The following is a 12,763-nucleotide window of genomic DNA, read 5'->3' as shown; positions in this document are numbered from 1 at the left end:
CCCCCCATCCTTCCTATCCCACCCCTCTAGGTGGTCAGAAAGCACTGAGCTGATCTTCCTGTGCTATGCAGCTGCTTCCCACTAGGTAGCTATTTTACATTTGGTAGTGTATATATGTCCATGCCACTCTCTCACTTCATCCCAGCTGACCCTTCCCCCTCCCCGTGTCCTCAAGTCCATTCTCTACGAAAGTGCTTTTTTTAAGGGGAAAAAAAGCAAGCTCTAAAATCTTACACATAATAAGTTTATAGTTATGTTAAAATTCTTGGCAAGTAAAGACTAGAAAAAATTGTATATCAGTATGCTACCAGTGGCTGTCTTTGGATAGTGGGGTTATGCGAAATTTTTTTCCTTTTTAGTTTTCTGTGTCCTCCACATTTTTAGCAAGGCCTACTTCTTTAATAATGGAGAAGACAACTTTTATTTAAATATAGCCATATCACCCTCACTGATGGACATTTTTGAAATCGGTGATCTTCTAACTTTTTTGATCAAGCCTCTCTGTTGGTAAAATAAGTTGACCACATATCCCAGTATAGGCATATTTATTTATAAATTATATGCATTTGTAATTCTACCAGATATTTTATGTATATCATAAAACATACAAAAATAACTTTGAAAGTATGAGATAAAAAACAAAAACATAAATAGATGTTTCAACATTTCTTTTTCCCCACACCCCAGTAGATCAGGAGTCTTGCCCTCCCTATTTGGAGATCAGTGGTCCCTAGAATAAAATAAATAAGTTTCTTTGAAGGCAAATTTACTTATTTATAAACCCAGTGCCTACTTAGTGTTTAGAGTGTAGTGGATTTTCCAAAAAATTAGTTGAATGATTGAATGTTTATGTAAAACAAAATGAGCAAATTATGGAGGACAGAAAATATAATATTTGGGTGAAGTTATAGAGGGGCCGGTTTGGGGCAAAGGGTTCTTCCTCCAGGGGAATAATGAATGATAGGCCTTGGAAATTTTTACTTTTGTATCTTGACATATCTGAAGAGTTTTTATTAATGTGTATGAATTTAGTTATTTGAGTAATCTCAATTCCAGCTGTTATTAATAAATGAGTTGTAAGCAGCATTTTTGCTAAATTTGATTATGTAAGTAAAATCTGAGACATTATTGAACTAAAAATATATAGAAAATTTTACATTGTTAATTCATCTGTATTTACTTTTGCAGAAGTGTTTGACATACCATTTGATCCTAAAGAGTCAACAAATGAGATTGGAAAATATTAAATGAGAAGTCAGAATAAGTCTGTTTTGTATGTCACAGTCTTTTGAAAAGCCTTCAGTTTTTTTCATCTGAAAATGAGGGAGTGAGATAATTGATTTCTAATACTTCATTTAAAAATTCTACAATCTTGTCATGTTAGTTAGATTGTACCTCCTTAACCTCAATAATATTTAGGAATAATTGTGAATGATACACTATGTTATGTGTTTTGTAAACTGTGATGCTCAGTAATAATTAAATTGTATGATCTCCACAGCACAGTTGTTAAGAGCTTGTGCATCCAGAATCACCCAGGGAGATTTTTAAAAACATGTATATGTATTTCCCAGCCCTACTCCCTCTAAAGATTCAGCCTTCAGTATATCATTTTTCAAATGTTTCTTTATACTTTTTCTATTTCTACATTTCTTTAACTGTAAAAGAAATACATGCTCAGTGTGGGTGATTTAGAAAATATATAAAGAAGAAAGAAAGGAGGGGGAACCTCATAATATCATCACTTAAAGCAAACCTTGTTAATATTTTAGTATGTTTTCTTTACTTTTTTTCTTCTGTAGTTTTTGATGGATGCTTTTGTATTTTATGTACAATTTCCCACTTTTATTTCTCACTCAGAAGTATTTTACAGCATCATTTAAAACACTTCTCAAGCATCATTTTAAAGTGTGTATACTCTTTTGTCCTAGACGTTAATTGCTTAGTATCAAGTGAAGTATAGTTATCATCATTACTGCCCCATCATCATCATCCTTGTTTTTATCTTTATTTTACCAAGTGAGCCAGTAGGTTCAGGGAGTTTTATATGAATTGTTCAAGATTATATACCCCTACCCCCACCCCAAATGGCATGAAATGACCACAGGACCTCAGGTGTTGTGACTGTAGATCTTTTAGTCTTTCACGTCACTGCAATATGTATATAAACATTAAGCATTTTCATTAATTTGTTCACTCAGTGAACATTGATTTTGTGTCAATGTATTAGTGATACAATGTACAAATGTGGATAATATTAATAATGGCTAATACTTAGTGAACTCTTCGTGGTCTAAGTCACTATTGATTGTGCTTTGTATGTATCAGTTCACTTAATTAAGACTCATAACTGTATGATATAGGTTACTTTCATTAGTTCCATTTTACAGATGAGGAAATTGAGGCACAGAGTTTAAGTAACAGTAAGTGATAAAGCTGGGAATTAAACCTAGCAGATCTGGTCCAGAGTCTACCCTCTTAGTCTGGAGTGTAGGTGAAACTTGCGTCGGAGTTCACAAAATAAGATAAATTAAAAGAGGAGCTTTTTTTTAATATATAAATTTATTTATTTATTTTTGGGTGCCTTGGATCTTCGTTGCTGCACGTGGGCTTTCTCTAGTTGCGGCGAGCGGGGTCTACTCTTCGTTGTGGTGCGTGGGCTTCTCATTGCGGTGGCTTCTCTTGTTGTGGAGCATGGGCTCTAGGCGTGCGGGCTTCAGTAGTTGTGGCTCGTGGGCTCTAGATTGCAGGCTCAGTAGTTGTGGCGCACGGTCTTAGTTGCTCCTCGGCATGTGGGATCTTCCCGGACCAGGGCTCGAACCCGTGTCCCCTGCATTGACAGGCAGATTCTTAACCACTGTGCCACCAGGGAAGTCCCAAGAGGAGCTTTTTGTATGCAGTACTTATCAAACACCTATTTGTGAAAACACCTTTATGAAGGCTAAATTGCAAGGCTAGAATAAATAGTCAAATTTATTCAATATTACTTTGTTTAATAGACTAATTAAAGTAGAGTCTAGTTCTAGTTTTTTCTATTTGTCTCTAATCTCAAAGCTATTTTGTATGCTTGAATGACGTGATTAAAGTTCTGTAAGTTGAGTTTTTGTGATTTTATTTTTAGTTGCAGTTTTATTGATGCTTTAGATTAAATATAGTTATAGTGAGTTTCTAATTTCCTCTGATTTAAGTGAGTAAGCATGGTTTTGTTCAAGAATTATCACTGAAGATCTAAAAAGTCTAAACACCTACCTCTGTTTGCTATAGAAAGTAGGTCCTTAAAAAGGAAGATGATAAATTCCATTAATTGTAAGCTGTCTATGTAGAAGTTTAATACTTACGTAAAAGATTGTTACTAATTGTCCAGGTGCGGGTGAGGTTTGGACTTATTTTGAATCCCAGCACATGATGGAGCAGTGGAATTCTCAAGTACAAGTTTGGAGTCTGGTTTTGGTACTGATCCTTGGTCAGGTCATTTGACAGCTTTGTGTTCTTCTACTGTTGTTGTTTTAACTATTAAATCAGAATTATACAGCTTTTGCTCCTTTCTCAGGGTGTTGTTATGTGGAACAAATAAGATAGGATAGTACTCTGAAAAAATAAGGAACACTAAACTAGTTCAAAGCACTACCGTATTATTGTTATTGTTTTTCACAGAAAAGGCTTCTAGACTACAGGTTTGGTTTTCTGGTGAAAATGTAATTCTGAGGTTAAATCCAATTACATTTATCGTGACGTGTCTGTTCACATGGTACTGTTGTAATAGGATTTTGTTATGTTCAATATTGCTTGAAATGTGTGCCTAAGTAGAGGGCTTATATTTGCAAAGGATTTGAACTTTGATATACGACTGTGACTGTTGATAAAAAATAGTGATTGTATTGGAAATTTCATTGTACTAATGAATTTACAATAAAAAATGTATATAGTTCATAATTATAATATACTAACTGAGCCTTAATATTTTTGCTTAAGTGAGCTCTTGGTGTTTATTATTTTTAAAGCAGCATTTCCTAAAGTGTATTCCTTATAATATTAATTTAACAAACTAGTCGTTGTTACCATTTCAAAAGAGGAGTTATATTGCCAAATAAATTTGAGAAACATTGAATTAAATTAAGTTAAACAGGTTTCTTTATTTGAGAGCCTCTTAAGGCTGATGAAATGCATTGTTTCCCCAAATTATTTGACCATGAAACAGTTTTGCAAAGCATGTCCTGGTACTGGTGTTCCACAGAGCTTATTTTGCTTTAACTTAAGATAATTTGAATATGGCAAGAAATTATGCCCAAATTTATTTAAAATATCTAGAGTGAATTCAGTCTTATTAAAATAACAATTCTTATCACAGATTTCAAAGTGTTAATTATTTAAGCAATGTCTCTTCTCTTAATTTGTAGGTACGAAAAAAGGACCAGATCAATATTGAAACAAAGAACAAAACTGTTCGTTTTATTGGAGAACTCACTAAGTTTAAGATGTTCACAAAAAATGATACACTGCATTGTTTGAAGGTTAGTGGTGAATCATTTGAAATATTTTTTAATAGACACATCTAAAGTTTTAATGCTTCAGTTTATAAATGCTGGGAAATGATGTAATTAAGAAATATTTGATTAATCTACAGGAAGACAAGGAGTAAAAAGGAACAATAAACAGATGAACAAAATAGAGAACAAATAATAAGATGGTAGATACAAATACAAGTATAACAGTAATTGCATGAAATGTAGAAGGACAAAATACATTAAGTAAAAGCCTTACAAATGTAAGACTTGATTAAAACAACAACATTATATGCTGACTACAAGGAAGATGCCCTTAAATATTAACACCAGGAAGCCTAAAATAAAAAGATGGGGGAAATAGACCATGGAAGCACTAAAAATAAATAAATAAATAAATAAAAGCACCTGGTTTTATTATTATCAGACAAAGTAGGCTTTAAGGCACAAAGCATTATTAGAAATAAAGAAACATAGTTCATAATGATGATGAGGTCCTTTGAATAGGAAAGTGTGTTACCTTCCTGAATCAGTATGCATCCAGTACTGTATTTTTAGAATACATAAAGCAAAAAATTGACAAGGAAAGAGAAGTAAATCCACAATTACAGTGAGAGACTTGAAAACACCTTTTAGTAGCTGAAAGCATAGGCAGACAACATTAGTAAGTGTATTCAGGATTGAACAACACAGTTAACAACCTTAATCTAATTGACACTATACCCAACTGGATCAGAATTTATAACCTCTTCAAATGCACATGGATGATTTACCAAAATCAACCAAAAAGAAAGTCTCAGCAAGTTCAAAAAAATTGAAATTATTCAGATTATTTTTTTTTGTCCACAATAGAATTAAGGTAGAAATTCATTAGTAACTAGTTTCGTGTGGTAAAGCTGATGCAGCATAGATGAAATAATTCTTCTACATTTGGAATTGGTCATTACTAACAATAACAAATTTTTTATCAAGTTGATTTCTTTAAGATATCACTAGGTATGTCTCACAAAATGGTTCTCATGGGTTCAAATACATTTGGAAAACCCTGAGTTAAACAACTTTCTTTACTGCATGATTTCTTAAGAGTTTTTAAAATATTAATAATCGTCGTAAATATTCAAGGGGTTAAGTCTCCTAAACCTACTTGGAGCATCTCAGGAGACTACAAAGTACGTTAGGGGAACTTTGGACAGCACTTTAAGAGAGGTTGTGAAAGTTTTTTCAACGCTGTCATTGAAAGGAGTCATGCCATGAACAACTTAGACATATTAGTATATTTCTTTATATTAATTACTGATATATATAGGAAAAATATACATTTATTTGACACAGGTTCATTTCTGTACATTTGTTTTAAGGAAATAATCATAAACGTGCACAAATTTATCTGCAAGAATGTCACACCATTGTTTATAGTAGCAAAAAATTGTAAACAATTTGGATGTCCCATAAATAAGAATCAGTTAAGTTTTAGTATAGTTCATATTATAAGTACTATGCACCCTTTAAATCATGCCATAGAAGGATAATAAGGACGTGGAAAAATACTCATGTTAGCCCAAGAAAACCAAATTATTAAATGATATGTGTAAATCTTTTTTGGCTTAGAAAATGTGCACAGAAAAATATTGGGGGGATAAATAGTAAAATGTGGTAATGTGTTTGTAAATTTCATACAGTAAGGCTTTTGTTGTCAGAAGTTTAAAGGTAAATGTCATATAAACCAAAACCAAAAAGTTATTTAGAAAATGTTAGCTATGTCTGTGGCATTTGCTTAAATACATAGCATCTCCTGATAAATATAAAACGGGCTTTGATAAATTAGTTTTCATATATCTATCTAAAAGGAACGACATTAAATATCCTGAAGTTTTTAGATAAAATTCTATGGCCTAACACAAAGATACCCAGTGATGAAGCTTGGCATCTAAAGTAGACTGGGTTTTTTTTTTTAATTGAATTATAGTTGATTTACAATGTTGTGTTTAGCTTTTCTTCTTTTTACAGTGACATTTTAAAACTTGTTGCACACATTAGGTGCATAATGTTCTCTTTCTCTAATAGGATTGAAATGTTGTCTTTGGTTTTTCATCATTATTATTTTTACAGATGCTTCTATCAGACTTTTCCCATCACCATATTGAAATGGCATGTACCCTACTAGAAACATGTGGAAGATTTCTTTTCAGATCTCCAGAATCTCACCTGAGGACCAGTGTACTTTTGGTAAGGGCTTGAGGATCCTAGCAAGAGGTTGAGGTTCTTGATTTACTCCAGGGGTTAAAAATTTTGACGAGTGCCTTTTATCTTGCTCTGCCATTTAAACTCTTCTACCTAAACTAGAACTCCAGCCGTTCCTGGAGAGCTGTAGGAATTTTTCTCATTTGACTGCCAGTGAGTTCACACTATTGTAAAGGGGGATTAAATTCAGCTCCAGATAACTTTTTACAAATGATGCAGAGGAGCAGGTACTCTAAATACTATTGTGTTAGAGCCCTCTTTGTGGGTGTTCTTGGTACATCGTTACTGTGCCATAAGCACATAAATTATAAAGCTTAAATTTTTTAAATTGGAAAACATAAGCTTGAAAAATTAACTTGGGGGGAGAAGATATTTCTTAAGCTAATTAGGATGCCAGCATGGCCATCAAGTTTATTAAGCAATTAAGTTAATATGCTTATTGGTAATACCCATGCATTCGACTGCAGCCTTTGCAGGGGAGAGAGTGTGGTGGGGGAGGGTGTCAGTGTTAGCCCTGGTTTAGGACTCCCCGGGAAGAGACTGTCATTACATCAGTGTTGCTTTTACGGACGTGTTGATTGTGTCGTTTTCTCTAGGTGTGTTATTTTTTAGAATCTAGTTGTAAGCTTGAATACTTCTCTGGCAATATTTAAAATGAAAAAAACATGGGAATTTATTTCTAGTAAACAAAAATATTAATGTGAAGGCCATCACATGGACTTTATATCCACATTCTCTCTAGGCTTATTCATATAATAGTCATTCCAAGTTCAAATTTTTATTGTAACACAGAAAAAATTCTTCCTCCTCTTTGGCTCAAGCTGGTAAGGTTAAATGAGACACTGCATATGAAAATGTAATAGAGATGCCAAGAAAGCTTAGGTTTTAAAAATGTCTATATTTTATTTGTAATATTGAACCCTCTATGTTTAATTTTTGCTAGGGAAAGTTTACTAGTTGTGGTGGTGTGGATGCTTATCCCATTGCTGGAAACCAAAGTTCTTCCTGCCCGTCTGGTTTTCTTCGCTCAGCGGATCTTTCCCCCTCTTGTAGCGAAAGCAGCTAGCCTTTATCATTGATTGTCTTGCTTTCTGGATAGGAGCCTTGTTTATCATATAACGCTTTTGGGGCTCCTCCTATGTGTTAGGCACTGAACTCAGTTCTGCAGGGATGTTATGGCTGGTTGGGGGTGGTTAGTACAAAGAAACAAAACATAGTTGCCATCCTCAAAGTGGTCCATATCTAGTGCTAATTCCAGTGTAGCGTTTAAGTGCTTTAACAGAGAGAGGTATGCGGAGGATTTTATGGGCTCATGGAGGGAGTACTTAAGCCAAACTGAATGAGTCAGGAGAGATCTTCCCTAACAGCTTCCCAGTGTTTATTGAGTGTTTATTGAGTCTGGCTCTTCTGTCAGACCCGTGGGATGTAAAAGTGAGAAAGATAGTTCCTGCCCTCATGGAATTTGCAGTCTAATAACTCAGACAGATGGACAATTGGAACACAGGGAGGGGGATGCAATATAATACTGTGGGTCAGCATAGGGTATTATGTGTATAGATAGAAGAGGCGCTTAATCTAGTCTTGGTATGTCAGGAAAGGTTTCCTGGAAAAAATGGTGTTTATTTTAGAGACTAACCTGAGTCTCAAAGGCAGAGAAGAGAGATACACTGAGTCAAGAGGCTGCAGGTAAGACTGGAGACGTAGGCACAGCCCCGAGTGTGATCACTGTGCTAAGGAACGAGGGTTTTCCCGCAGTGGTAGAGAGTAGCTATTGAAGGATGTTAAGCAGGTAGGATAGGTATGATCAGATTTATGGTTTTAGGAAGATCGGTGTGGAGGAGATAACTGAGGTGGCTGAGGCCAGAGGTAGACAGAACAGTGAAACGGCTGTTTTCAAAACCTATGGGGAAAACAATGAAGAAATGGTAAGGATGGGGGGATGGGGAATAATAACTGACTGTATGAAGAATTTTAGGAAGCAGAACTGATGAGATGTGATGGTGAGATACTAGGGACGAGGAAGAGAAAGGGCCCTAAGATAAGACCCCGGATTCCAGCATGAGCATCTGAGAGGATGATGGTGCCAGTCACAGAGATGAGGGAGTAGGAGGAGGGAAGAAATGGAGAGTTTGGTTTGAAGCACACGAACACTTATGGGATGATCTAAAATATATCCATATTTGTTTGGGAACATATATAACCTTTTAACTGGTTTGCATTTAAAATTATTCTTGGCTGATGTTAAAAGTAGTTTGGTGTGGGGACTTCCCAGGCGGTCCAGTGGTTAAGACTTCGCCTTCCAATGCAGGGGGTGTGGGTTCCATCCCTGGTGTGGGAGCTAAGATCCCACATGCCTCCAGACCAAAAACAACCAAAATATAAAACAGAAGCAATATTGTAACAAATTCAATAAAGACTTTAAAATTGGTCTACATCAAAAAAGAAAAAAGAAAGTTGTTTGGTGTGTGTGTTGGGGGAAAAGGTTCTAAAGTGGTCTACATAACAGGTTGAAACTAGTCTTGGTTTAAAACTGTTATGTATGTACAAATGAAAAGTTAAGTGTTGCATTATGTTTTGTCCAAAGAACTTACAGGGTGAGGTCATTATCTCTAGCCCTGTTAAACATGGAACTGTTCTCTCTGTCTGGAAGAGTCAACATTTAATAAGCATTCACAAATTATAAAATAGATGTCAGGAGAGGAGCTAGACTACAACCTGTATACTTTAGCAGATTCATAGACAAGAGAAACAATTGTGAAACTTGGTATACCCATAATTGAACTTATGAAAGAGCAGAATTTCCCCCCAGTATACGATGGTTTTACGTGTATGGAAAGGCAGACCATGGGAAAGATTTGAATGTGTTTTAAAAAATTCATTCATTACTTTGTATATTAATAAACATTAATTGCAAGCCTCCCATGTGCTAGGCCAGGCACTGTTTTACGTGCTGGGTTTACAGCAGTGAACATGCTGCAGCCCCTGCCCTCCCTGAGCTTGCAGACACAGCCTTCTTTCCAAAGCTTGAAGTCTTGCCTCCACCCGCCACCACCTGCCACCCCAGTCCAGACACCTGCTTGAAGCTCTTCAGTGCTTTTCTACAGGCTTCAAATCCAGCATTGTTAACCACGGTCTGCAGAATCTGGTCTCACCGAGCCTCTCCTCACTCCTTAGAGCTGATCTCACGCCATTCCATGCTGGCGCCACACTGGCCTTCATGTAGTTCCTGTAACAGAGCCTTCTCTCCTCATTGCCTCTCGTCTTGCTGTTGCTTCTGCCTCAGGTGCTCTCTCTGTGTCTCTTCTCAACCTTTTGTCATCCTTCAGAGCACAACTCAAATGTCACTTTTGTAGAGAGGCTGTCCCTAGGCCACCCTGACTAAAGTGGGCTCTCATTACTCTCCATCTTAGGGCCTTGTTATTTTCCTTCATAACACTATTCACAATTAGTATTTAAAAGGTTGTTAGTTTATTTGTTGGCTTGTTTATTCTGTCTTCCTACGCCAGACTCTTAGGCTAGGAGCCATGTCCGTCTTGTTCACTGGTGACTTCCAGCACCTAGCGTAGTGCCTGGCACATAGTAAGTGCCAAGTAAAATGTTGAATGGCTGAATAAATTCAGTAATCTTAATACTTAGTGTGGTGCTGTTTTAAGAACTAGGAGTACTGTTTGAAGATCTTCAACTGGTCAGTCCGTGGTTCTCAACTGGTGTCTAGTGGGTAGAGGTGAACGTTGCTGCAAAACATCCTGCAGTGCACAGAGCACCCTCCCCCCACACACCCCGACAAAGAACTATCCCGTCCAAAACAGCAGTAGTGCTGAGGTTGAGGATCCTGAAGTAGATGATGATTGACTGTTTTTAATCACCTCCTGGAGCTGATGCTGAGGGCTGTGGACAAGTTGTGACACTGGGGGCTTTTAGTTTTCTTGTCTGTAGAGATATGTCAGATTTACCGGGTACAACATTGGATGGCTCAGGCTCTCAGAGTAAAGTTATTCTCAGCTGTTGTGTGTGGAACAGCCAGAGGCATTCACCCCTTTATTTATATTGTTGGTCCTTAATTTCAGTCACTCGTATATAAGCCTTGTTTTACGTAGAATTCATATAGTTTGGCAGAGTTATAAGTCAAGTTATATTTGTAACAGAGTTCTCTGAGTATTTTATTGGACAAGGCCTAAGACCAAGCAGTTATGGACTAATTTGTTCTAAAAACATGATTAGTGATATAACAATTAGTATGCTTGCATACTCTTAGAGATACCTAGTAATTGTTTTTTCCCTTTTCTAGCCCTTTATCTTGAAATCTTATCACTGAGAGTAGAACTTTAGTTAGGAAGAAAGAAACCTTAGAATGAAAGTATTTTGACTAGACTTTTTATTTTAGGAACAAATGATGAGAAAGAAACAAGCCATGCATCTCGATGCAAGATATGTCACAATGGTGGAGAATGCATATTACTACTGCAACCCACCTCCAGCTGAAAAAACAGTGAAAAAGAAACGTCCTCCTCTCCAGGAATATGTCCGGAAACTTTTGTACAAGGATCTCTCCAAGGTTACCACTGAGAAGGTAAATCTTAATGAAATCATAGAACAGCAGTCAACTTGAGATTTGTGGTAGTGCTAAGCTTATATAACATTCAACCAAATTAATTCTTTTTCGTCCTAATGATAATAGTACCGATTGCAGTGCACTTTCCTTCTAGCCCTACACCAGATTGTTTTAGGTCAGGGACATATATTTCAGTTTTCCTAGATCAGCTTGTTTATCAGTTGCTTCAGTGCCCCACAAAGTATAGTTAGGAAATGTAAGTAGTTTGCATTATTCACATTTTGTAAATGGAGAAATTGAAGCAGAGTTGTTAAAGTCCCAGCAGTGGAGTTTAGGAGAGGTAGGATTAGATCCCAAGTTCCATTATGATTGATTCCATACAAGTCATCCCAAGAAGGAATTCATACGATGATACATAATGTATGGGACATATGTTTTATTTTCCTTTTATGATAGTAACTTCTTATTCTAATTAAAATGGTAATTCTTCTGAATTTGATGTTGATGCTGTGTGTATATTTGAAACTATTACTTTGTCTCTGATGTTCTGTAAAGAATTTGCCTTTAAATATTTTGCTTTCAGTACAGGGGTTCTTAACCTTAAGTAGGCTTTAAGAGGCCCGTGATCCTCTGGAACTTAATGATTTTGAATCTCTGGGCCTGTCTGTATTTTTCCGGAAGAGGGTCTGTAGCTTTCTTTAGATTCTCAGCAGGGGTCAATTTCCAGAAAAGGTTAAGAACCACCGACCTGTTACCTTAATTATTGTAGTTACCTTGTTAGAATTTTCACTTTTAAGTAAGACATGTTGAGTAAACATTTCTTGGTCAACTCTACAAGTTGAAACAACATGGTATGGAACTTTTTTCTTTTCAGGAAAAAAATTGAAGCAAATTAACTTCTGGACAGAGGAAACCTATGGGGAGGATAAGAGGCATGGAATAATACATGTGTCGTGGGTGGGCGGGGTAGAAGGTGATGACGAATGAGCGCAACTTTGAAAATTGAAGCCACCTTCAGGGATCCAGAGACAGTAGTTGTTTAAAACAACAGGATTTGAAAGCTGTTTTAGAATTGGCTAAAAGTTTGAAAAGTATGGAATGCTTATGCATTTGAGATGACTTTAACATTTCCATTGAAGCTGATATGAGAACATATTTAGTGCTTGAAAGGTGGATTGTGGGTATAGAGTAGAGATGAAAGGACTACTTTACATTCTGCCAGCAGTATCCATTTTCTTTCAGAATAAAAATGGAAAGAACTTGATGATGACTAGATCTCTGCTGATTATCTCATTACCAGTAGAGATTTTGAAAGTAATAGCTAACTTTTATGGGGTGCTTGTAATGCGCCAGACACATTCCTACGTACTTCACGCACTTTAACTTGTCTAACCCTTAGACCAGACTTATGGAGTAAGTGCCTATCATCCCCCCTTTACATCCAAGGAAACTGTGTGATGTCAGTCTT

General features: G+C 36.2%; 1 protein-coding gene across 11 annotated transcripts in view; it reads left to right on the top strand.

Annotated features, from left to right (window-relative positions):
- Window positions 1–12,763, top strand: part of UPF2 (UPF2 regulator of nonsense mediated mRNA decay) — a gene marked incomplete at its 3' end in the record, with an annotated part of 208,980 nt that overhangs the window by 45,489 nt on the left and 150,728 nt on the right. For all 11 annotated transcript variants that reach the window (XR_014242607.1, XR_014242608.1, XR_014242609.1 and 8 more), the window contains exons 10-12: window positions 4,398–4,511; window positions 6,612–6,728; window positions 11,128–11,313. Coding sequence is in view for 4 of the 11 variants with exons in the window: in XM_082385282.1 (XP_082241408.1) it covers window positions 4,398–4,511; window positions 6,612–6,728; window positions 11,128–11,313 (417 nt within the window). The remainder of the gene's footprint in view (window positions 1–4,397; window positions 4,512–6,611; window positions 6,729–11,127; window positions 11,314–12,763) is intronic.

This window comes from Balaenoptera borealis, assembly GCF_965194805.1.
Source record: "Balaenoptera borealis genome assembly, chromosome: 3".
Lineage (NCBI taxonomy): Eukaryota > Metazoa > Chordata > Mammalia > Artiodactyla > Balaenopteridae > Balaenoptera > Balaenoptera borealis.
This window is presented reverse-complemented; position numbering and strand designations above follow the sequence as displayed.